Source organism: Seriola lalandi, unplaced genomic scaffold, assembly GCF_002814215.2.
Source record: "Seriola lalandi dorsalis isolate HSWRI2012SDOR001 ecotype SW California unplaced genomic scaffold, Sedor1 jcf7180002054304, whole genome shotgun sequence".
Taxonomy (NCBI): Eukaryota; Metazoa; Chordata; class Actinopteri; order Carangiformes; family Carangidae; genus Seriola; species Seriola lalandi.
The window spans coordinates 242,595-267,256 of NW_019524857.1; the positions used below are offsets into that span (position 1 = coordinate 242,595).

Genomic DNA, 24,662 nt, shown 5'->3' on the forward strand with positions numbered 1-24,662 from the left:
CAGTTAGTTGATCATTAGAAAAATTATCAGAAACTATTATGATTATAAATTAAGTAAAAACACAAAAACGTTTGATGGTTTAAGCTTATCCAGGGTGAGGATTTGTCACTTTTTTTAGTCTTACTGAATGAAGACTAGAAATTGTCATTATTGTCTGATATTTTTTGGACTAAACATTTGGTTGATTAATCACAACAAAAAATGAACCAACAGATTAATAAATGATATGTCATTTGTCAAATGTCAAATGTAATCTTATTGAACATTCTTGCTTTTTTGACAGTATTTGACATGTTGGTTGATTAGTATTTAATCACTTCTCGTCCTATATGATCCTTTAGATTATTGAAGGCATGAACAACCTCATTTGATCATTTGGATTATTGTTCTTGTTTTTATTATTGTTCTTCTTGTTATTGTTAGTGGTAAAAGTAGCAGTAGTGGTATCAGTAATAAGTAATGGTATTATTTTTAATTCTTCAACCTTTTATTTTGAAGGCTCCGACGGTATGACGTTTAAACACATTTTGACATCACCATCATACAAACTTTTACATTTAAATGATAAAATAAAGGACATTTACATTCCTTAAAATTGTAAATGTGTTGTATGTGTGATTTGCACACTGCTTTTTGTGTGTTAATTAATAACACATCTCTGGTAGCATCACGTTGATAATGACAGTAGGCGCCATTTTTGGACACGCCCACGTATGACATCCTCGAGGTTGGGCTCGTGACATCGGCTACATTAGTCAGCTGTTAGCATGTTATTCCGCTAGCTAAAAGATAAAAACATTAAATAATAACAGCTAAATAATCTCAACGAGCACTAAGGATGTTGTCTCGTCTACTGAAGGAGCACCAGGCGAAGCAAAATGAGCGGAAAGAGCTGCAGGGTGAGTTACTGCTTATTGCCGGCTAGCTGTGATGCTAACCGATGCTAAAAACAAAGCTCTGTTTCATGTATGAGGCCTCTCGTTTTCAACACAGTGATGATTTGTCGTTTTGTTTCCTGCACAGAGAGACGCAGGCGTGAAGCTATAGCTGCAGCCACCTGTCTGACAGAAGCCCTGGTAGACCACCTCAACGTAGGGTATGAAAGTGATGCTAATTGTTTGATTTCACAGTTGTAGTAGTAGTAGGGATGGTAGCAGAGGCGTTAGACCTGTTGGAAAGGGGTATGTTGACCCTCTCTCTATAAGTATATATTGGAGTAAAGTATATTCCACATAACGTATATTTTAACTCTAGATCCTGCCTCTTCGTTAATATAGCATAAAAGAGCCAGCACTTAAATCATCTAGCGTGAAATAGGGAATTGGTTGTTGTACACCATACAGATAGCTTTGATTGAGTTATTAGAGCTGTACAAATTATTTTTTTATTTCTTATTGTTGATTAACCTTAAAACATTTTAACTCCATCCAACAGTCCAATAGCTAAAGGGCAAGGGTCTTAAAATTATAATTAACAAAAAGGGTAGTACAGTAAATACTAAAATCTGAGAAGATTGAGCTAAAAATGTGTGCTTTAAGTGACTTAAATTGAGTATTACGTTACTTTACAGTTGAATGACTGGTAACTTTAGTAATATGGAATATGTCATGAGGATGGATAATTAATGCTGATACTGAACATGAAGTTTTACAGAGTTTAAAGTCTCATTTGGTTTTTATCCACTGACAACAGATGAGGGCTATACTCAGCTTCTGATACAAGCACACATTATCTACTAAAGAATTATTCCGCTATACAAACATGTTCCTTGATGTGAATGCCAATATACAGTATGCAGGATCCTGACACACATCCCCTGTATAGATCGTCTGGGTACCTGGCAGATTAAAGTCTAGCTGACCCCTCCAGGGTACCTGCCAAACAATGCTTCTGTCTGAATCAATAAAAGAAAACAGTCCATTCCTGGCAGGATAAAATTGGTCCAATGTGTGACACAACTGCAAATAGAATGAAACCAAGCCTTTAAGAATGAGAGTGTGACACAAAGACCGTTGTTGTGCTGTTCCTTTATGAAAAAGATTATGACCAAAATCCTTTAGTGACTTGATGAGATTTAGTGTAGTTTTAATATAACAGTATGTTTTCACTATAAATAGTCAAATTAATGGATCAGACTTTAGGCTATTAAATGCAAATTCACTCTCACATGCCACTTGCGCCCACACACACAAACACACACATATATATATATATATATATATTACATAATTCTGCATTTTCATGTATTGCTTCTCATTGTTGTTTCTTGTTTTAATTTAGTGTTGCTCAGGCATACGTAAACCAACGCAAGCTTGACCATGAGGTGAAGACTCTCCAAGTGCAGGCGAGCCAGTTCTCCAAACAAACTGCTCAGTGGATCAGTATGGTGGAGGGTTTCAATCAGGCCCTAAAGGTAGGATACACTTTATCAGGAAGAGAGATCTTAAAGTATTATCTAGTTCTTTATCTAAAAGAAAAGAAGGGATTTCTGCCATTTTCAAATATATATACTTCACAGTTTAACAATTTTACATTTTATCCAGCCACATCTTAGTGCCAGCACTAAGTGTGACCATCTCTCATTAAAGCTATATGATTCAGTGTAAATATCAAAAATATAAAAGAAAGGCATTTAACTATCACACAAGTAGAAGTATTGCAACAAAAAAAATATTCTTGTTTCAGGGACTCGTCAGATCTAACAATTGCTTTACCAGCTTTACGAAAAGCAGATTACTTTCCTGTAAGGGCATCAACAGAGCTTCTAGATCTGAGCGGATTTGACAGGTGGTGAAAGCAATTCATCAATGCAATTATGCAGCTCATGTCATCTTCACAGGGTGAAAGGAAGCTTGGAAATGTGTAAAGCTTGCCTGTTACTGGTCCCGATGATAGGTTACACTGGCAAATGTACAAGGGGAAACCACTGAGTCGGTTTTTTTATTCTGTTTTGAACAGGAAATTGGTGATGTGGAGAACTGGGCCCGCAGTATTGAGATGGACATGAGGACCATCGCCACAGCTCTGGAGTATGTACACAAGGGTCAGCTTCAGTCTGCTTCCTCATAAACTTCACGGGAAGAAATGTTGAAAGGTTTACAGCCGAAACTAAATACACTGGAATGAAACCGAAATCCAGTTGACTCCTGTCAGCAAAGACGCAGGCAGCAAGGACTTTGTTCATCTGCATGCCCCTCTGAGTGGGCTAATGCTGATGATTACTTTGTCCAGCGAAATGCTGAAAGTCAGCATACACATCACTGCTTACGTTCTCATCTGAGGAACAATATTAACAAGGACAACCACACAATGATGCTGGAGTTGTTCAAAGATCAAGCGTGTGTATAAAATGAAATAGGTCTAGAATCTGTTTTGTAGTTACTTCAATTGATGAATAACAGTTGAATAATTGGGAAAACAATCTATGTCAGTATGGAATTGTGAAGGTGTAGCATGTAAAAACAAAGTTAATAGGTTTAAACGGCCACAAATTGCCACCATCGCTTATTGTCTGCAGTATCTCCTAAAAAGATTTTCTAGTAAGGCTTATTTTCAGCACAATACCTAAATTATGTATGTCTATGTAAATGTCTGAGTACAGTGATGACTGTACTGTTTTTGTTAGACAACTTAAAATTTTGTTACCATTTGATGATGGAACATTGTTTTTAATAAAGTTTAAAAATCCACCAGTGTTGTGAAACGAGGCTAAATAAATTTAATTTAGCAATAAAGCGCATGTAAACAGCAGAAGATTCTCAGTCATCCAGGTTATGGTTATCCAAGAAGAGTTGAACCAAGGCCAACTGGACTTGGTTGCAGATACTTGATGTTTGACCTCCATTCCAAGGGCTTCTTCAGTTCTGAACCGAAGAAGCCTCTTGGGTGAGGCTTGCATGTGTACAACCACTGTTATACAAAAAGCCTAAATGAAGGACCTAAAACAAATCTGCATGAACAACCTCATTTGGAAGAGGGAAGTTTGAGCAGTCCACATATAAAGGATTCCTATTCCCAAGATGTTGGTACCGACAGTAGGTGTCAGTGGTGGGCAGGCAAAAATTAAATGTTAATTGGGTCAAGGATTGATTTTTGGCTGATGACTTAATTATGGCTGTTTTAAAACTGGATGGCAGAAAGACAAATGACAAAGTAATAACATTAGTCATTCAAGGTCCAATAGTGGAGAAAGTTTTGCAACAGAACTACTTATGAATCACTCCACTACAAAAACGATATAATTCAAGGAATGTGTGACGTGAAGGTTATGTCACAATGCACGTTACTGTTGAGTTTGCTCGCATAATTGCAGGTGTGGTTGGTTAACTAATTACACTTCAATTCACTGCATACTATTAGGGTAGTAACCAGGTAACAGACTTGATCCTTCAGTTAGTGCATCACATGGCTTAGATATATGCCTGTTTTACTGTTAAAAGGAGGTTTGCTTCACACTCAGTCTCAGTATAAAAATCTATCTTTATCTAAGCAAACATTTAAACAGAAAAAGGGCAAATTTACATGTCGGTTTTTATGGAGGGTGCAGTTATGAAGCAAGTCACATTTATACAAAACACTTTTTCTTATTGCACCTGGGTTTTGTTTAAATATTATTTGATAAACCACAATACAGTGTAAATTATGTACACTGCCACTTCTTGTTCAAAGCCCACATTTCTGCAGGATGAGCTGACTCCTCATAAGACATGCATCACGATTACATTATAACCACTTACAGAGTATAGAGCATTTATTGTCTGAGCTTAAAAACTGATATAATAGGTCAGTGAACTCGAGCCAGCAAGATTATAGACATATTTTTAACACAGTGCTTTAACATGTGGGATTATAATAACTTTGAATTAACAGTCTTAACACATAGGCTAAAGTACTTATGCGTGTATACCCTGAGAACCACCAAGTTCTGAAACTATATTGGTAAGATTTTTTATCAGCTACAGTGAAAGAACCTGATGCAATTTGTAAATTGATAATGCACATTGAGAAGCTGGAATATCAAAAAGCAGTTCTTTGAAATCAAAGCTCACATATTGTACAGAAAATTCTCAGTGTTCTCTGTAATTCCAGCCACTTTTTTTTCTTAAACACACACATGCACAAACCAAATGGTTACGGATTTGGGATTACCAATTGCGGACTTGTCTTAAGGGATAAACCACAGGAATAAAGCCTCTCTCCGACCAGCCTCTCTGAGTTAAAACAGAAGAATAAGCAGAAAGGGAAAGGGAAGAGGACGGATAACTTGTGGAGATCCATCACTTCTCAAAAGGAGGAAAAGGTAGGATAATACAGTTTTTATATATAAATGTCTCTCTAAGCATTAAATTACCACAAATTACTTTTTCTATCACACATGCTCTGGGTCTGTTTTTTTATTTTTTATTTCACATGCACTGCCGTATTGTTGGTGATGATTACAATTTGCTGTTGCAAATATGTCACATTGCAATTTGGTCAAAGTAATATTCAGTTTAAATGTGAAAGCAGTAATATCTGATCAAATTATATTGAGGTATTCTGGTATTTTTTCGATATGTTTTTACTAGTGTTATGAAACTAAATTTGATTTTCTTAACCTGATCTGTAATTTTATAGGATCATTTATATTTTAATTGAACAGCATCAGTATGGGTACAGTATCTGATTTATGTCTGCAGGCAATTTGAACATCATGGGTAATATAACCCACAATTGTATTTTGTCTGTTTTTCTCACTAATAAGCCTGAAAACTAATTGGTTTTCACCAATGAGCAGCTTAAGCAGCTCTGTCACGGGCATTAATATTATGCTTCAAAACAATGCACCCCCCCCCCCTCTTCGGGTCTCGTTCCCTCACAAATGCCTTTCTTTCTTCCATAAGAGTATTATCCAAAGATTTCTCATGTGCCCAAAGCAGTTCTGTATTACAAGCACCTCTTCTACTAAGGCCCTCAGTGAACAGGTTCAACAAACCAGCACAGTGCTTCAATAAGACCCTACATCATTGTGAAATCGAGGAGGGATTTGATTGTGGGAATTCCTGAAAACATCAGATTTGAAAGGTTTCCATGTCAGTACCTATTAACATTTGCTCAACATGTTTTTTCAGCCAGCACGATCTCCTCCAGGTGACCAAAAACCCACTTCTAATCCTGGAAGCAGCATGGATACACAGTATGTCTACGACCTTTTAGGGTAAGAAATACACCACTGTAAAATTTTTCCAATAATTTGACAGCTGTAGCCTAACCTTTGAAACTACAACCTTACACTTGGAGAATATTTTCTTATGTCCTTCTCTTGTTATAAATCCTCCTGTCTCTTCTCTTTCAGGGAAAATGCTTGGTTGTACATCAGTGCCACCTTTGTGGTGCTGTGGATTCTTGTGTGGCTGTACAGAGACAGCCTGGAGATTGAGAACATCACTGACAAGTACGTCTTTGTGACCGGCTGCGACTCTGGGTTCGGAAACTTGCTGTGTAAGAAGCTCGATCGAAAAGGTTTCCGTGTGCTGGCTGGCTGTCTCACAGAAAAGGGAGCTGATGATCTGAAGCGGGTGGCAGGGCCTTATTTGAAGACTGTCCTGCTGGATGTGACCAATCAGGACAGCATCCAGAAAGCCATGGAGTATACCAAGGAGGTGGTTGGTGATAAGGGTGAGAAATTATTTGCATTATTTGAATATGAGATGACTCTGCTAATTAAAGGCATTTCTCTAACACAAAATAACTTCTTCCCCTGTTTGTCTTTCATTTCCTTCCTTGTAGGGCTTTGGGGTATTGTGAACAATGCTGGACGCTCATTACCCATGGGCCCTTCAGAGTGGATGAAAGTGGAGGATTTCCACAGTACACTGAAAGTCAACATGAATGGAGTGATCGCCATGACGATGACTTTCCTGCCTCTCATCAAAAAGGCCCGAGGCCGCATTGTAAACGTAGCATCAGTACTCGGTAGAGTGGCTGCAAACGGTGGTGGATACTGCATCTCCAAGTTTGCAGTGGAGTCTTTCTCTGACTGCCTCAGGTAAGACTTACGACCTGATCAGCATTAGATACACGCATACTGTGACACTCTGTATACTACTGTTAAACACAAAGAAAGTATTATGTGTCCACTGTTCAAGTTTATCTTTTCCTATCCTTTACAAAGGCCTACAGTATATAAGTATATGTATAACCATAAAACACATTTGGAGCAATAAAGCATATCCCATCCAACGCACTACTAAAACAAAAAGCCCATTACCACAGCAAAATATATTCAAGACAAATATTGGCTGATAAGATCAGACAGAGAAGAATATTAGTCTTCCTCTGCTTCTCAAAGATTTCATTTAGCTGAGCTTATTATAAACCAGTACAGTTACTGTCTTCTCTCAGTTGCCAGGTTGTGAAAAAAAGGCATTTATCCTCCAGCAGGACACTTTGGTCTTTTAACCCTTTACCCTCTAATGGACCACTTCTGACCAAACCTTGAAGAATTTGGACTTAAATGTATTTATCAACTGCTTATCAACATGTATAACTGCCACTTGATGGCCTATTAACAATGTGAAAAAACCCATAGATATTTATTTGTGGATTACCAAGATTTATGAGAGCATAAATGCCAAATAGGGTGAAACACAATCTGGCAACCTAAACATTGCTATTAATGACTTTTAACTTATTAACCATTAATAAAGTCAATAGTTACAACTTATAAGACCTTGTAATAAAGGATGACTTGTAAAGCTTTTTGTTTGATATAAAATATTAACCTGTTTTTTCTGTATCCAGGAGAGATATAAACTACTTTGGAGTCAATGTATGCATCATTGAGCCAGGGTTTTTCAAGACTGCAGTGACGAGCCTCGACCCCCTCGAGAGGGAGCTGCATCGCTTGTGGAACCAGCTCAGCCCTGAAGTCCAAGCCAGCTATGGAGACAAGTACCTTGATAAGTGTAAGTACAGTAGACTGCTGGTTATTGTTTCAGTGGACTCAAACACTGCAAAATAGAATTAATTTGTCAAATATAGTACAAGCATTAAAGTCACAATTAAACGTGATTGTTTGCTAATTTTCCATATAAAAAAAAAAGTTGCCCATTAAAAATTGAGTGCCAAAATATGGAAATAATTTTTTTTTTAAATATATACTAAGGATTAACGTTCATTGTGACCTCTGAAAATGTGACATCATGAATCTCGCTCCATATACCGCACGTACACTTTAGGTGAAGGGGAAAAATGCATTGAAAATTAAATTAGTTTTATACACAAAACATCTGTTCATCTGTTTGTTGGTGTGATTGTTTTTCAGACATCAAGGTCCAGCGGTTGATCATGAATGCTATCTGTGACTCTGACCTGACCAAGGTGACCAGCTGCATGGAGCACGCTCTGACAGCGGCCTACCCACGCAGCAGATACAGCGCCGGCTGGGATGCCAAGCTTATCTGGATCCCCCTCTCTTACATGCCTTCCTGTGTGGTTGATATTGGCCTGAAGCTGGTGCTGCCTCGTCCTTCAAAGAGTGTGTAACTCATGATGACTTCGAAGAAATGTCTTCAAAGTCATAAGCCTTTTCTATGTCATTTAATGTAATTTTGTGTCATTTTGATGCAGTACAGAGGCTGAATTAAAAATATATATATATTGTGCCTTTCAAAATACCCATATTCTTTATCTGCACTGGCAATGCAATGATCTGATGTTGCAGTTATTATTATATTTATATGTGAATGATCTGCCATGTAAAAGTATTTTTCCCTTTGTAATGTCTGCTTGATAGACAATATGAAAGCAAATAATGAAAGTGTGCAGTAAAATTTACTGTATAAATATTTTGTTTGTTAACACTATGCGGTGCCTTTTGACACTGATATTTATGAATGCTGTTAATCATCAGTCTAAGTAAAAATAAATTTACTATCTAATTTACTACTTAAAAAAAATGTACTACTAAGAAAAAGTGTAATGATCAGCTTATTGCAGGCACAAATAGAAGAACCATCTCACGCTTTGCAATGAAAAAATAGCAACATTCTGAGTTACAATGATGGTTAGCCATATTATGATTTATGGCTTATCTGTTGAATGCGAACAATGATGCATGTGAAATCCTTCAAATCTTGGTAATTTGCTCCACGGGTCTAACAAACACAAAAACTTTTCCATAGCTCCTGAAAATCATTCATTTTCAACCAACGGCAGCACTGTGATATAGGCTGCCGTAATGGCATGACATTAATAAGGTTTGACAGTTTGTTATTTTCATACAGACACATTTCATACAGTATTAAGTTCAGTTGGCCTGCCCATAATCAGTTAATATTGTTTTTTATTATATTATACAGTTTGTATATACACTGAAACCCAGTGGTGCTCAAAATTAACATAATATCAAGATTTTTCTGGCTAATATATTTTCTGTGCAGTTTTAATAATATATTAAGTTTTTATGATATACAGGTTGTTCAAAAATAAGCTGTCACGCTTACTTTTTAGTTAAATTATATTTAATTCATTGTTATTTTTCTATTTCGCCAAGATATCAGTCCAGTTAGTCAACAGGTAAAAAACTGTCAGAATGTACCTACTGAACAGGTTCAACTGGTGGTGGCCACAATAAGAAACTGAGAAGCATGTTGGCTGGACAACAGGTTACACAACAGGTCACAGGATTTCTCCAACTTGAATATCCCTGAAGAGTTAGTGAGGAGTTGGAGGTTTTGTTGTGACGTCATGCTTTCTCTGATCTGGCCTGCTTTATTCATAATTAATTCTAATTGCCTGTTAACAAAATGCCCCATTAATTCCCATGGGTGGAAGACCTGTGTTTTCCAAAATAAATTTCTAGGCTCTGGTTTGCTACTGCAGCTGTCAGTCAGGTGACAGCTACCACATGAGGGGGTGAGCCTGTAACTTATTATACAGACCTCCTGCTGCTTTCAAGTGCTCCTCGGAAATTTATATTTTAACTATTAATTACCATCAGCTTGTGGCAATTTCCATATAAAGTTTCCAGTAGCTGCCACGTTTAATAGATTTTATATTTCTTTTATGAGTTTGATATTTTTGAGTCAAGTTGTGGAGCTACCAGGCGCAGTGCGAAGAGCTTCGAAATTGCTAAATATCAGGGAAATAGGTGATGTTTTGAACAATACAGACTCCACATTAAATATGTCACTTTAACACCAATACTGTCCTCGTGGCGAAAACGCTCTTGTCAAAAAGGTAAATTTTCCGACCACACGCGAAGGCAGCAAAACTTGAGCTCGTTGAAAGTCAGTGACCTCGCAGGAGCTGCTGCTAAACAGCTCAACAACAAACAAAAAAAAACAGTCACCGTTATCTGCTGTTGCCTTCACCGTCAGTCAAACTATCAGAGCCGGACTGTGGATGCCGTTCGTGCAGCCATGCACTGTCTGAGAGCGCTGCGTCTGCCGAACTCTGTTCAACAAATCGTCAAAAATACAGATGCGGCGAAGAAGGTTTTCATCATCCAGCCAGCGTGTTGTCTGAGCTCTAAAGCAACAGCCGCGTCCCACCGACGACACGCACACTCGGATCATTCCCATCTCAAAATGTAAGTGTCTGTGTGACACAGAGCTGAGTGTCAACACCTTCCTGCCGGTGTTGGTTCTCACACAGACTGCCTCCACACTGTTCAAGTGAATATTATCTGGGCCTGTCATAACAATAATGTTTGCATTACATGTTTCAGAAGGTATTTACATTTACAGCTTTATTGTACATACAAATGTACACATCTAGCACTTATAATGTCCTGTATATTATAGACACAGGAGATATATAGAGGATAGAATATATAACGTAAACATCTCAAGGAAAATTATCCAGCTCTGCTGCTACAAAAGTGGTCAGTTCAACTGCCAGTTAGTAGCATGTGTCAGCTATAAATGAAGCAACCGACACTTTGATTAGAGTTTGTAAAGCTTCAGTAGTAGGAGAGCTCCTGTTACATGCTGTAGTTGCACCTGTCAAAAAAATCATAACACATACCAATCACACACACCCTGTATTTCTGTCATTTGGCTCTTCAAAAAGTACATCAACATTGGCTTTTTTATTCTTTCTTGTGTAGGTCAGAAGTTAATGGTGGCATGTCAATAGTTTACAGTACTTGAATGTTTGTTTGAACAGGGTAGCAGTGTATTTACCATAACAACTAGATTGGTTGTTTTGAAAGTAAGCTTATGCATAACTTTTTTTAAAATAACTTTGGATTGAATTTTTTGTAAGTGAACACCAAAGACTGGCGGCGTTCTTTTCAAAAGTTTACTCTTCATTTCACCAGGAATGTACATTCAAAGCCTCCCAGCTCTGGAGTGGAAAGCATGCTTTTCTACACCATCACAGAGGGAAAAGAGCAAGTTCCCATCTCATTCTTTACCTCAGTAAGTAGATGAAAACACACTGATTATATTCAGTTTATATACAAATCATCTATCTATAGTTTCCATTGTTGTCTGCAGGCCCTGAGGAGAACTGGCCTTCATCCGTCTGACCCCCGTCTAAAGGACTGCATGGAGAAGCTTCGACAGGCCGTGAAGGAGTCTGCAGGCGAGGTGATGATGGACAGGGAACTTTTCCACAGGCAAGTCAAAGTGCTTGGGCATGATTCACACAGTTAATAATGACTTCTGCTTCTGGAATTCATCTTGACCAAAATCAAACCCAGATATAAGATACATGTGGACACATGAGGAAAGCACAGGTGTTAATAAGAAAATGAATCATGGTTGAATTAACTTCAGCTGCGCCAGTTTCAGGCTCCTGGTATTAGGTAATACAGCAGAGCCATTGTTAATGTGATTGGTAACACCTGTGCTTTTCCTACAATGACAAGTCAAAAATGTCTGCGGTGACAAAGGCCATAACAAACAGTAAAATGTATTTTCTTTCCCTCTTGTCTGTAGTGTTACATACAGATAGTTTTGCTGTAGTTTGATGAATTTGATTGCCTTTAGTTTCACCCAAGTACAGTAGAGTTCAGTGGTGTTTAGTTTTTAACTTGTATTACATCTATGGACAGACCTGGTTGAATTGTTTGAGTGAGAACTTCTACTTAGCTACACCCACAATGCAGAAGGAAGAAGCGGCTCCTATATTGTTTCAGCTTATCTTGAGTGGCTGTGTCTGTCATTTTATGCTTTGATCAGCATAAATCGAATGTGACTGAGCTCCATTGTATTAGGGTGATTTACAGCCAGTAACTCAGGACTTCTCTGGCAAACTGTCTATGAGTACAAAGTGAAGCACCTTAATTAGCTCGGTCCAGTGGCTGCTGCAGGGGCATTATAGCTCCCTTTGTGGTCTGTTCTGGGGGTTCCATGTCTTTTTCCCCAGGGACAGTATACTGTACCTGCAGTACAAGAGGTGGGATGTTTTTTAAGCCAGAAGTCACCTCGCAAACACTAGCATGCTGTACCTCAGATACCAATGTACTTTGTGTTTTTATTTCTTGAACTCCTTTGTGTAAAATCCACAAAATACGAATATATTTCACATAACTACAGCAGGTCACCGGCATCATGAACAACAGTGTCCAAGCACAGCGGATTCAGTCACACAGCTCACAATAAGTTTAATACCATATATTTTTTTATAGCAATTCTCTCTCTTTGTTTCCTGTTTATCTGAGAGTGTTGCTTCTCCACGTTCCCCCTCAAAAATTGACATGTATCTTAACGGTGACTGAGTCACAGTGTTTTGTTTTCCATTCACCAGCCAGTGCAGGCATGAGACCAAACTATTTTTAGTCTGACCTTCCAACAGCAATCCATTTAATGAAGGATTTGGTTGTAAGTGACTTGCTGCATGATTGTCTGTCTGCCTGTCCCTCCCTTTGTCTTTCTTTTTTTATTCCCTTGTCTTCCACACATACTTTACCTCACTCATTAGAAGTCATTTATGTCTGATTTATATAGAAGACAAAGAATGCAGAGGAATTTAGAACCACAAGAGACTGACATAATATTGTGAACACATTTATAATGTAATACAGTATTTTGTGAATGTCAGTTGGGAAGTTTGCAATGCTAAATGTTTGTTGGGACCGTGTCTGAAATGTATTGATTAGACTCTATGGCCATTTTTTTAGGCTGTGGGTTTTTATTAGATTGCATGATACTACAAGATGGCCATGCCATTTTTAAGCACCACCCTTCCCACAATGTTTATGAGGGGAAAATAATATACTGTATGGATAAAATTTTTCCCAACACAGAGATTGCTTGGATTATTAGGTTTTTCATACAGAAATAAATGAATTCCTTTGACTAATGTCATGGAAATATGATATTACAAATCATTTGTTATCACTTCTTGGATCTGCAATCAACCTGGTATTTGCTTTTAAATAAAAAAAGATAAATGTCCAACAAAAAACATATTTTTTTATCACTGTTCTCACATCTCAGTTGATTGATTTATGGTGGTTTAAACAACTCATTCAGCACTTCAGTAAAAGCTATCTTGTGCACAGACAGTCATAAACTGTGGTACATGTTGTGAAATATTACTTTAGATTGATCAGCCTAACCTGTGGTGTGAAACACATCAGTGTTATGTAGCGTATGTCAGGACATGTCAGCTTTATTTACTCTCCTGCTGATGAAAGCAAAGGCTTGTTGCTCAGAGTGATAATGTGGCAGCTGGCAGCTGCTCCCCACTCACACTGAGACCTGCACACACACACACACACACACACACATACACACACTATATGTATATCAAGTAAAACATGTCATTTTCAGTAAGTGCTCCTGAGTAACTCAGCATTATGTTGTTTTTCTTGCAGATGTGTTGGTGGAAACATCGTCTTGCTGCTCCAGGCCTTCAGGAAGAAATTTATCATCCCTGAGTTTGATGTGTTTGCCCAAAAAATAAATGAAATCTATGGCAGAGTGCAAAAGCAAAGTGAAGGGAAGGTAGGTTTCTTTGTTCCTTAGAAATGTAAATTTTATTGTTGAAGTTCTTCTGTATTGAGGGAATATACTAAAACACAGCTGTAGAAACAGCATAGTTTATTCCTTTCACATATGTGACAACCGATTGTTATACCTACAGTATTTCATATAAAGTTGTATTATGCAGTATTTTATATACATGTCCTGTATATGGTTTAGCCAGTCAAAGCTGGTCATGCCTTTCTTTAAATTCACACTGTGGACAGGAACTGCATAGTGTAGGAATCCTGACTGTCACATTTCACTAATTCTTCCTCGCTCATTTTCTTTCAACATCTTCTGTGCTGCAGTGCTTTTAGTTCTGACACTCATTCTTCAATCTAATATTGTGTCATCTGTCATCTGTCACTGTGTTTCCCTCATGTATCTTGGCGTTAGGTTGCAGACTACATCCCCCAGTTGGCCAAGTTCAGGCCAGAACTGTGGGGCATGTCTTTGTGTACCGTGGATGGCCAGAGGTAAGAATTACAGATTTGTATTTGTACAAAATTATCTCGCCACAAGGTCCATTGAGTAGCAGCTCTGGAGCTTTCGATCATATAACACAATTTTCCTTTGCAGATGGAGTTTTCCATGGAGTCATCATTGAACTGTATATTTCAATTTTTCTTAACACTTTAAAGACTTCTTATCAATGTCAGATTAAAAGTTGAGATTGATTTGATTTGAATGATGCTGAGAAACAGTGTGATATGATTGAAAGTGTCAGGCCTGGACTAGAATGAGGACTCAGATGCAGAGTGTCAATAAGGCAGTCTTTATTTAAATACTCCTACCTTGAGAGGGAGTGACAAATAAAACCAACTATGAAAAATTATGCTATTCAGGAAGAATCTAATAAACAAAAACCACTCCAACTGGAGGGACAAAACTGCTGAAACAAAAAAGGAATAAACCAACAGAAAATCACTCCACAAGGAGGCTACAAAACTGCTATGAACTTGACAAACAAAACTCTACACTACGAGAATACAAACAAAAAATCACTCACATGGAGGTTACTAAAACTACTCTAAACTTGACAAACAGAAAACTCTATATTCTATGAAATTACAAACAAAAAATCACTCACAAGGAGGTAAAGACGAAGTATAAGGCAAAGGCAAGGCATGGACTGTGATAGGAAGCTGGGGTGCACGACTGGAACGAGACACTCTGGCACAAGACAAAGGGAGACGCAGACTATAAGACACATTAGGGCAAATGGGGAACCGGTGGACACAATCAGGAATCAGGGAAGACACTCAGACAGGTGACACATGAGGAAGGGCAAGTGACCTGAAACGAGAGGAGAGTTAACCTTTCAAAATAAAACAGGAAATGACAAGACATGGAGACAGGACAAACCCAAACTTGACCTCACCGTGTGACAGAAAGCTCATAGCTACTAAATGGATGTGATGATTAGATGGTTATGACTGAAACATTGTGACATTGTGTTATTCATACAAGCTGTGATACTGATGCACATCTGTGGTGTTACCGGGTAGACTTGGTGTGATATATTCAGTGAGACTGGAAACACTATCTCCCAGATCCTTTGCTATTTAAATGTTAATTATCGGGTCTTTTCTCCTCCAGGCACTCAGTAGGTGACACCAAGCAGCCGTTCTGCCTGCAGTCCTGCGTGAAGCCCCTGCAGTACGCCATCGCCGTCCATGAGGCGGGAACAGAGCATGTTCACCGTTACGTCGGCATGGAGCCCAGCGGACTCAAGTTCAACATGCTCTCACTTGATGATGAAGGTGCGTAAAGCCCTTATCACTGTGCTGATGGATTGTAAAAGCTTCCATCACCCTGCAGTCAGTGTGAGGAAATCACACTTTTAGTTTGAACCGACAGGAGAAAGAAATGTATAAGATCTGAGTCGATACGTTTGTCTGCTGTGCCACATTATTAACCTCTTGTTAGTTTCCTTTACTGACTGCAAAACTCACTGGATGGATTATGTCTTCCTCCAGCTGTACAACCACATCATATAGTTTTGTTGTATTTGTAGCTGTGGTCAACCAAAACAGTTTATTTTTTCTCTAATTGTAAATATTGACTAAACAAACGATTGTTTGATCATGGAAAATAATCAACATATTAATCAATAATGAAAGTAAGTGTGAACTGTACTGTATTTCACTTGTTTCTGTTTTTCTCCAAACTAAGAAACTGAACTACAGCGTGTTCAGAATGCTGCTGCATGAGATTTAAATTACTTAAATATCTTTTATTTATTTTTTAATGTGTTGATTATGTCGGTCTGCACCTCAGTATGTTCACATCATGTTTCATACGCATGCCAGACAAATACCTTCTGTGCCCTCATGACTCCATGAACTTATCTGTATTTATTAGTATCTGTTTTGCTGGTCTCATGTCGTTGGATACTATATGTAAAGATTATAATAATGAACTGGTGGAAGGAAATTAAATTTCCTTTTTACAAAGCTTTTATTCAGTACAGAACTGCTCATCAACATTGTCCCTTATCTTGTCGTCCTTTCCTCCAGATAAGCCACACAACCCAATGGTGAACGCTGGAGCCATAGTGATCAGCTCTCTTATCAAGGTAAACAGACATGTGTGGCCTGGTGTGTGGTAGTTGAGTCAGCACTGACATTAAATCACTCGCCTTTTAGTAAAAGTGTGTGACACAGTAAAATGAACAGACCTTAACTTAAATTTGTCCACACCTTAAAAGTCTGGAAAACTCTTAAAATATGAAAATTGGTTTATAGATTGTTACAAACACATTCATTGCATCAGTGACAGACAGTGTCAGTACTGTTTTTTTTTTAAGTTGGATAGAAATTCAGTGAAACATTGCCAGAAGTTAAAACAGTTTTTTGGAAAAACATCTTTAAATAATAAACCCCATTTAGCCCCGTAATGTGCAGTATGTTTCAGTTTAGAGCCTGCAGGTTGCTGAGTGAGTCTTCGATGCGATCATGATCTTTATGACAAAGCCTTGGGGAAATGTCATAAGGCAGCAGTGGCAAATTATTAATTTGATTAATTTAAAAGTCTCCTAATCTATGTATGATTTTGAAATCTTATCTTATTGACTGAATATGACTTGCTTATCTTTGGCATGTTCAAGGTTTGTCTTACAAATTCAAATCAGAAAAAAAAAGAGATCAGAAGGACCTTTTTTCACAGTTGTCTATAATCTTGTATTGTGAAATGCTCCCTGAACTCTACCTGAGCTCTGTGGTATCGCTCCTCTCACTGTACCAGCTGATAATAGGATGTTAAATTATGCAATCAGCAATACATTCATGTATTGTTTCACCCCATGTAATTAGTCATACCGAAGTCATATTTAGTGTTCATGAATGTGGGAACTGAATGAGTGTGGTAATTACAATCAGCATATTTTTATACAAGCAAATGACTCTTGCTTTGTTTTCAGCCTCGCTCAAATAAGGCAGAGAAGTTTGACTATGTAAGTAGTGTGCCTCAGACTTTCTTCTCTGTTAAGATCGTGAATATTGAGCTGTGGCATGATTATCTCAGTGAGCACAGAAATGCTGAAGTGCTCATTAAGATCAGTCTTTCTTTGCTTAGGTTATGGAGTTTGTGAAAAAGATGGCTGGCCAAGAGTATGTTGGATTCAGCAATGCCACGTGAGTGCACAAATATTATAGAGATATTGTATCATTATACTGTATATCTTTCATTTAACACACACACTTCCAAGACTGTGTTAGGCAGATTGCCTGTCCACTGGCCTATTGCATTATTGATGCTTCAGTATTGACCCCTTCTGCTTATCTGTCTCAGGTTCCAGTCAGAAAAAGAAACAGGTGACAGAAATTTTGCCATTGGATACTACATGAAAGAGAAGAAGGTCAGTTACAGAACATTTTCTCACTGTGCAAAAATATGTGGGATTATAAACCCCTTTTATTTTCTGTTGCATGTGTTTGAGAGAAAACTTAATGTTTACATACCAAGTTCTGTGCATTCACATGTATGTTTTCACAACATGTTCCTCTACAGAACCGGTACATGAGCTAATATTTTGAAAAAAATCAACCTTTGGTCCATTTTTGCTACCATCATCAGTTTGCTCGTCCAATCAGCTTTGACGCCTAATAAAACTTCTTCTCCGTGGCTTCTCCATACATCTCCCACACCCCACCATGCATCACCATTGACCTTTTGACACTGGGGGCTGTGTTGTCAAGAGCAATAGCCCTTGGTAGGGTCTCCCAACAAAAACTGATGTAATTTGAAAGGCCAGGTTAAGAGAGAGAGCCTTATGAGCTGAGCTATTTTTAATTTTCTGGTTGATAAATCATAGAATATCTGTACAGTGTTTATGTTAGTCAATCACAGTCATGATGATCATTTTTCATCCACCAGTGTTTTCCACTGGGAGCGGATATGATCGATTCCTTGGATTTCTACTTCCAGGTAAACTTCTCTGTCATGAACAGAACATTTCATGAAGAATCATTAAACAACCTTTTTTGTTTTGTTCTTCTTGGCCCTGTTGTTAAATTAGCTGAAAAGAAAATAGTTCCAGTAGTTTTAACCATAAACTTGACCCTCTTCTGCTCTCAGCTTTGCTCCATTGAGGTGACCTGTGAGTCAGGGAGTATCATGGCTGCCACTCTGGCCAACGGGGGAATTTGTCCAATCACAGGCGAGCTTGTCCTGAGTGCCGAGGCAGTGCGAAATACTTTGAGTCTCATGCACTCATGTGGCATGTATGACTTTTCTGGCCAGATGGCATTTCATGTGAGTAACACCAGGTGACCAATGTCATTTTCATAGTTTGCTGTACATACACACACACACATGCAGACTCTTGCTCTCGTGTCTCAGGTGGGCTTGCCGGCCAAATCTGGCGTGTCTGGTGCAGTACTGCTGGTAGTCCCCAATGTCATGGGAGTAATGTGTTGGTCTCCTCCGCTGGACAGAGTTGGAAACAGCGTCCGGGGAATACACTTCTGCCAGGCAAGAGCAAGACGGACACTCTGCCTTTTGTGTCATTACATTTAGACTGTTTGTCTAGAGATAGATGCTTCAAAGAAGTTTTTATGGGATTATAGGATCAAATCATGGATTATTGTCTGGCACTGCCTTTTTATTTATCCTGCCACTAGATGAAGCCAAAGTGAAATTGGAAGTGGTAAATTGACTGCACTCACGTAGGGCTTTTCTAGTCTTATGAGCTTTACAATGGATTCCACATTCACGCGTTCACACACACGTTCATACAGCTTTTCCCTACACATATTGTTTCTTTCCACCACACATAGGAGCCGAGAATCAAACTTTTTGATAAGTAGACGACCTGCTATATACAAAATATACCAAAGCCAAAAAACAAAAAAAGCCACAAAGTAAAATTTCAAGTTGTTTGAGAAAGATGATGAAAACTACCTCCAGATCACAGGGTATTTCACAACCTACAACTGATCATATAAATTAGTCTTCTGTGGCAGCTCTGGAGTTTGCATCCAAGTGACTTCACAGGGTTTGAATGAATTTTCTGTTGAATCTTCGTTTGTTTTGTTCTGATAGTTGGTAATGTTATATACATACACATAATACATTTCCTGTATCTGTATCTTATCCTCAGGAGCTTGTGTCACTATTCAATTTCCACAATTACGACAACTTGAGGCACTTTGTGAAGAAGCAGGACCCTCGCAGGCAGGATGGGGATGACAGGGTGAGTTGCCTTGTCAGTTTGTCGATTGGGGTGTTAAATATGTTCAGTGCCTCTGTCTTTATGTTGCTTTCCTGTGTTTGCAGAACAAGTCTGTTTTCAACTTGATGTTCGCCGCCTACAGTGGAGATGTGTCAGCCCTGAGAAGGTAAATTACCAGGAGGTCTGGTTATTGTTTGTCTTATACAAGAAATGCCTTTGAATGTTTATTTATTGAATGGCCTGGGTAAAAAAAAAAAAGGACAAACGAGCGAATAATTAAATTAAGTATGAACATAAGTGAACTGTAGTGAGAGGCTTCAATGCTGTTTGGCTTTCCACATCTCTGGAAATCTACTGGGGATGAAAACTATGTTTCAAAAAGATATTTCTCATTCGATGTTTTAACGCTGGTGGTGGACAGCGCTTTCTAACACTTCAGCCAAGATCTCCCAAAGGTGTGCAGCTGGGCTGAGATGTGATGACAAACAAAGTGACAGTTAAAATTTCTTTTGGGAAAGCTAATCATACAACTACAAAGAGACTCAAAACTACTATGGCTGTGCTGCCATAAACGAGGGTTGGGGGGCCTTTTAAATTTCTGTGCACAGGGGCCCATTCTTTCATAATCCACCCAAGCCTGTATGGAGGCATTTGCATTTGTTAATATTTATTCATGGCACCCATCTGTTGTTCAGCTGGTCAGAACTCTGTCAGAATATCAGATTGTATACACAAATGTTGCACAGAGACAATTTCATGTAAAGAATATTTGTATCTATTCGTGTATTGTTAGAATTATTAATTCTCTAAAATGTAAATGTTAATTTCTGTATTTACCTCTTGCTGGTTTGTATAAGTGTAAACATAAAGTTTGTCTTCATGGCTGAAAATAATCCCTCATACTCCTGCTTGTATGTTGGTTAGCTCAAATATAAAAATAATGCTAATATATATATTGTATTTCAATATATTTATATTACTCTGAGGGAAAAAAAGCATTTTCATTTCATTACATACTTCAAAAAACTAGTTGTGAACTGCACTTTTGTTTCTTACTTCAGGTTTGCTCTCTCATCCATGGACATGGATCTAAAAGACTATGATTCTCGGACAGCACTACACATCGCTGCAGCAGAGGGTGAGCTCCTCATATTCTTTTCGCCTGGAATTTCAGAGACAGACTATAAAACAGTCAGGCAGTGAATCTGTATGACCAAAGGGCAAAAAGAAATCAGTATTGTGGCACAAATACTGTACATCCTCTGCTCTTAAAGGTCAAGCATTCAAAATATGAAAAATATGAACTCCGATAAAACATAACAGAAAATATTACTTGATTGTGAATAACATCCTGCTATTTATATTTTTCAAACAGTCTCAAACTTCTCAAGCATGTTAGGCCACTTTAAAGACCCTGCACATCTATTTTCCACCCACACAGGTGTTTTCACTTGTTCTACCTGATTAGACCTCTGCGGACTGTCTGAGCATATAAATCTCTCTAAACCTTCCTTTTGTTGCACAAGGGCGGAGAAGTTAGACTTTCATCATTCTCATTCGTTCATGTATCCATGAATTATTGATTCAGCACAGCTGCACGCAACTTCGACCTGAGCAGAGGTCTAATCGGCCAGAACAAGTGAAAACGCCTGTGTGGGTGTGCAGGGTCTTTAACTAATGTGTTATTAAAGCTAAAGATTTGTACTTTCTCAAACTCATCTACGGTGGTGTGTGGTAAAACACTAAACCTGGCTGGAGACACCTTAAAATCTGCTGAGGCGTGTTGATCAAGCTGCCGCGTTGCACCTGTCACATCATGTCGCACATCAGGTGTAATGTTACACTCAGTACATGGCTGGATACCAACAACGGAGAGGTGAGACATAACAAGTCACTCGCCGTGGTTCTAAGATGACAAACACGTGAACAGATTGGTTGACATGGCAACCCAAGAGCACCTTTTATCACACATCATTCAGTCATTGTGTAAAAACCTGTTTAACTTAGTTTTTATCTCACAGTGTCATCTGGCAGAAAAGATGAGAGATTTTCTGTTGATCTGTTACTGACAGAGAAAAATAGTTGCACTTGTTAAATTACATGTTTTGACGCTCACAGCTGTAATTAGTTTTCACTTCATTTGTTTTCATGATTAACCACAGAGGTTCAGTACCTCTGGCTCACATTATACAAGACCACTAATGAATCAGCTCACAAACCCTTACAGAGCACCATATGGTCAATTATTTGTCTTCTGCTGTGCTTTAAGTGTATTCACAGTGCAGATTTAATGCTCCGCTGCTGTGACTTCAACAATAACATTTTTCAAAAACAGCCTTGTAAGCAAATTGTTTATTTATAAGATAAAAAATGGGAATAATAAGTGTTTTCTTGCAAATGAAAAAGGCAGATCTTTGCACTCCTTAATCTGATTCTAAGTTGGGATTGTGACTGGAGGAAGTAATCATACACACATTATACATCATCGTGTATTTTCTTCACCCAAAGTTTGTCCTGCTATTAGAAAAACTTGGAGATCATGAATAGCTTGCTAGTTTTGGGTTATGGTTATGTTCCTGGTCAACTGCTGTTTTTGAGTTGTCAGTGAAAGGTTGTCTCTGCTTGTTCGCTCCTGATGTGAAACTATGAACTTTCATGTTTTCTTGTTTATTCTCAGGTCACATCGATGTTGTGAAATTTCTTACTGAAACTTGCAAAGTTGATCCATTTGTAGAAGACAGGTGAGTAAAGCATCTCTTACTTCTTTGTATCCTTTAGCTTTTATTTTCTTCACTACTCCTTATGTTGTGAATGCGATCATGATCAAATATTTTAACCGCTATTTGTGTTTTCTTTGTATCATTTTGTATGTGATCATTTAGCTGACAATAATCCATATTTAAATGTGTATTCTTTCCCATCTATCTGTCTCCTGAAAATGTGATTTCTGATCAGCCGGATTTTAGAAATGTTTGAATGAAAGTAAAATGTTTTCACCATGAACTGCAGTTATACAATTATCTCTCAGAGCAAGACAAAAAAAGAACTACACTAAGAAGATACTTAGAGTAACTCAATAACAGATGAACCACAAAGTTTAATTAAATTAATGCATTCTAAGAGTGAACTTTTGAGCTTAAATTGGCTTTTCCATGTACTGTGAATCCATATTTTAAAACCTAACTGCTGAAAAATTCTCCTCCATCATCTCTCATCATCTATCTGCTCATTCCTCTCTCCATCACGATCTTCTCTCCTTGCTGTGCAGGTGGGGGAACCTACCAGTCGATGATGCCGAGCAGTTCGGACGTGACGAGGTGGTGAAGGTGCTGAAAGACTACCAGGAGGTCTGCAGACAGCAGGAGACGCAGCACACTGAGGCTGAGCGTTCCCCAAAACTGGACACCATCGAGGGCATGGTGTGATGTCTGAATAGAGGCACCCAAACTGTGATCCAACAGGGAATTTGTGCAACCTGTGAGGTTTGTAAATATGACTTGTAAGCACAGAGACAGAGTGCCAAACAGAACCAAACTGATCAACCTATCCTGATCTTCTCTATGTTTTGGTTAGGCCACTCAGCTGTATGAGTTGACAAAGCAAACTGGTTGTTGCAGCAGGAAAGGAATTCACTCATTTGGTGAAAAGGAAATTGTAGAACCGTGCTAATAGAATATAAAATACATAAAAAAATACATTAAGACAATAGAACTAGTAAAAAATAATAAAACATCAGAGCATTAACAATATAACAACTGTAGGTTTATGCTGCTTTACATATAATGGGAACAGTTTCAGACTAATTTCATATCAGCACTGTTGAAATAACAACTCGCACATAATGTTGATGTTGTGAAAAGATTTATGTACATTTATATGGAGCATCTCTTTTGATGAAACCAAAATATGATTATTTATACCGACAGTGCTTCTTATAACTTACAACGGTACTTTACATTTCTACTGTTATCTGTTTTTATTTTCTCACTGTGCCGTGTTGAAAACCAAACCAAAGAAATCCCCTTTAAAACTGTCTGGTATTATCAGAGACAAAAGCTCATGTTTGATCTCAATTCAACATGATCCCACTAAATCTAGTGTGGGATTCATTGTATATATTTTGTTCTTCAGCTGTAAATAACTGTACTGAATTCCTGATACAGAAATACATTGTCATAGAGAGTGTTATGATATTTATACACATTTTAACTCTGCACAAAAATGAAATTCCCAAAGGTAATTTATTATGAGGAATATTTTGACACTGAAGACATCTATTAAAAATGTTTTATTTATCTGCCACCCACAGTTGCACTTTGCAATTTGTTTTAAAATATTAAGCAACAGCGACTAAATCACCTGAAGGCAGGAATACATGATGAAGAAGCAGCTGGAGGTGGTCCGTGCTGAGCTGTTTCAATTGTTATTGTTGCATGAATGTGTTTTGTATAATTATTACAAGTTTTCATGAAACAAACCACATAAATAGAGGCATTCAGCTGTGGCTGCAGTGCACAAAACTGATGTATGCTGAGTCATGGCCAGTATGTTTTCACTGACACGCTGTCTTTTTTATTTATAGATAGTAAAGTTAATCAGATTTGACAGCTTATCCCTTTACTAGCCCAGCTGATGTAGCTGATTTAGGTAAACACAGTGGTTGCAGCCACACTACAATACACATGTACTTCAGTTTTTCTTGCATCCACCAGATGGCACTGTGTCCCCATCAAATAAATGTCTCTAATCTCAACTGCTGAACCCACAGCATCCATTGTATTGAACATACTTAGATCCCTGCAGGAGACGAACACTACTGAGCAGAAAAGAGCTAATATAAGACTGACCTGACATCCAGAGAGAGGCTGCTGCCACCTGAACAGTCTGTGGTGGTCCAGACATCACCTCCACCTCACTCCACTGCAGAAACAGGCAGGGAGTCCTGCTTCAGCTGGGCAGATAATAAAGCACACAATAAACTGCATCATTTCTTCATGTTGTCTTCACATAAAGTTTTAGTCTGCTAT

At 38.2% G+C, this 24,662-nt stretch overlaps 3 protein-coding genes across 4 annotated transcripts; all 3 read left to right on the plus strand.

Annotated features, from left to right (window-relative positions):
- Positions 1-714: 714 nt before the first annotated feature.
- bloc1s1 (biogenesis of lysosomal organelles complex-1, subunit 1) lies at positions 715-3,689 on the plus strand. Its single transcript, XM_023406351.2, has 4 exons — positions 715-899; positions 1,024-1,096; positions 2,281-2,413; positions 2,959-3,689. Exons 1-4 carry the CDS (start codon positions 839-841, stop codon positions 3,067-3,069), a joined length of 378 nt encoding a protein of 125 aa, XP_023262119.1. The 5' UTR covers positions 715-838; the 3' UTR covers positions 3,070-3,689.
- A 118-nt stretch (positions 3,690-3,807) lies between these two features.
- On the plus strand, positions 3,808-8,925 carry rdh5 (retinol dehydrogenase 5 (11-cis/9-cis)). Of its 2 annotated transcripts, XM_023406350.2 has the most exons (6): positions 3,808-5,299; positions 6,111-6,196; positions 6,335-6,657; positions 6,769-7,027; positions 7,783-7,946; positions 8,306-8,925. In XM_023406350.2, the coding sequence occupies exons 2-6, from the start codon at positions 6,165-6,167 to the stop codon at positions 8,524-8,526; spliced, it is 999 nt and encodes a 332-aa protein (XP_023262118.1). In that variant the 5' UTR covers positions 3,808-5,299; positions 6,111-6,164; the 3' UTR covers positions 8,527-8,925. The 2 variants fall into 2 exon arrangements, with proteins under 2 accessions (XP_023262118.1, XP_087030149.1); XM_087174023.1 differs by lacking the exon at positions 3,808-5,299 and having other exon boundaries at positions 6,099-6,196.
- A 1,302-nt stretch (positions 8,926-10,227) lies between these two features.
- Positions 10,228-24,388, plus strand: gls2b (glutaminase 2b (liver, mitochondrial)). The gene is made up of 18 exons (XM_023406347.2): positions 10,228-10,573; positions 11,306-11,405; positions 11,484-11,605; positions 13,811-13,940; positions 14,358-14,437; positions 15,561-15,724; positions 16,481-16,539; positions 17,383-17,415; positions 17,538-17,596; positions 17,754-17,820; positions 18,339-18,389; positions 18,540-18,716; positions 18,804-18,935; positions 19,564-19,656; positions 19,740-19,801; positions 20,697-20,773; positions 22,313-22,376; positions 22,904-24,388. The coding sequence occupies exons 1-18, from the start codon at positions 10,404-10,406 to the stop codon at positions 23,058-23,060; spliced, it is 1,797 nt and encodes a 598-aa protein (XP_023262115.1). The 5' UTR covers positions 10,228-10,403; the 3' UTR covers positions 23,061-24,388.
- The last annotated feature ends 274 nt before the right edge of the window (positions 24,389-24,662 follow it).

What these genes read in the sequence shown, in the direction of transcription:
- bloc1s1 (XM_023406351.2), top strand. Translation starts at nt 839, where the DNA reads ATGTTGTCTCGTCTACTGAAGGAGCACCAGGCGAAGCAAAATGAGCGG. An exon ending in TGAGCGGAAAGAGCTGCAGG is followed by an intron (nt 900 to 1,023) that starts GTGAGTTACTGC and finishes TTTCCTGCACAG; the next exon opens with AGAGACGCAGGCGTGAAGCT. An exon ending in GTTTCAATCAGGCCCTAAAG is followed by an intron (nt 2,414 to 2,958) that starts GTAGGATACACT and finishes TGTTTTGAACAG; the next exon opens with GAAATTGGTGATGTGGAGAA.
- rdh5 (XM_087174023.1), top strand. Translation starts at nt 6,099, where the DNA reads ATGTTTTTTCAGCCAGCACGATCTCCTCCAGGTGACCAAAAACCCACT. An exon ending in GGAGGTGGTTGGTGATAAGG is followed by an intron (nt 6,658 to 6,768) that starts GTGAGAAATTAT and finishes CCTTCCTTGTAG; the next exon opens with GGCTTTGGGGTATTGTGAAC. An exon ending in TCTTTCTCTGACTGCCTCAG is followed by an intron (nt 7,028 to 7,782) that starts GTAAGACTTACG and finishes TTCTGTATCCAG; the next exon opens with GAGAGATATAAACTACTTTG.
- gls2b (XM_023406347.2), top strand. Translation starts at nt 10,404, where the DNA reads ATGCACTGTCTGAGAGCGCTGCGTCTGCCGAACTCTGTTCAACAAATC. An exon ending in CCATCTCATTCTTTACCTCA is followed by an intron (nt 11,406 to 11,483) that starts GTAAGTAGATGA and finishes TGTTGTCTGCAG; the next exon opens with GCCCTGAGGAGAACTGGCCT. An exon ending in GATGTGTCAGCCCTGAGAAG is followed by an intron (nt 19,802 to 20,696) that starts GTAAATTACCAG and finishes TTCTTACTTCAG; the next exon opens with GTTTGCTCTCTCATCCATGG.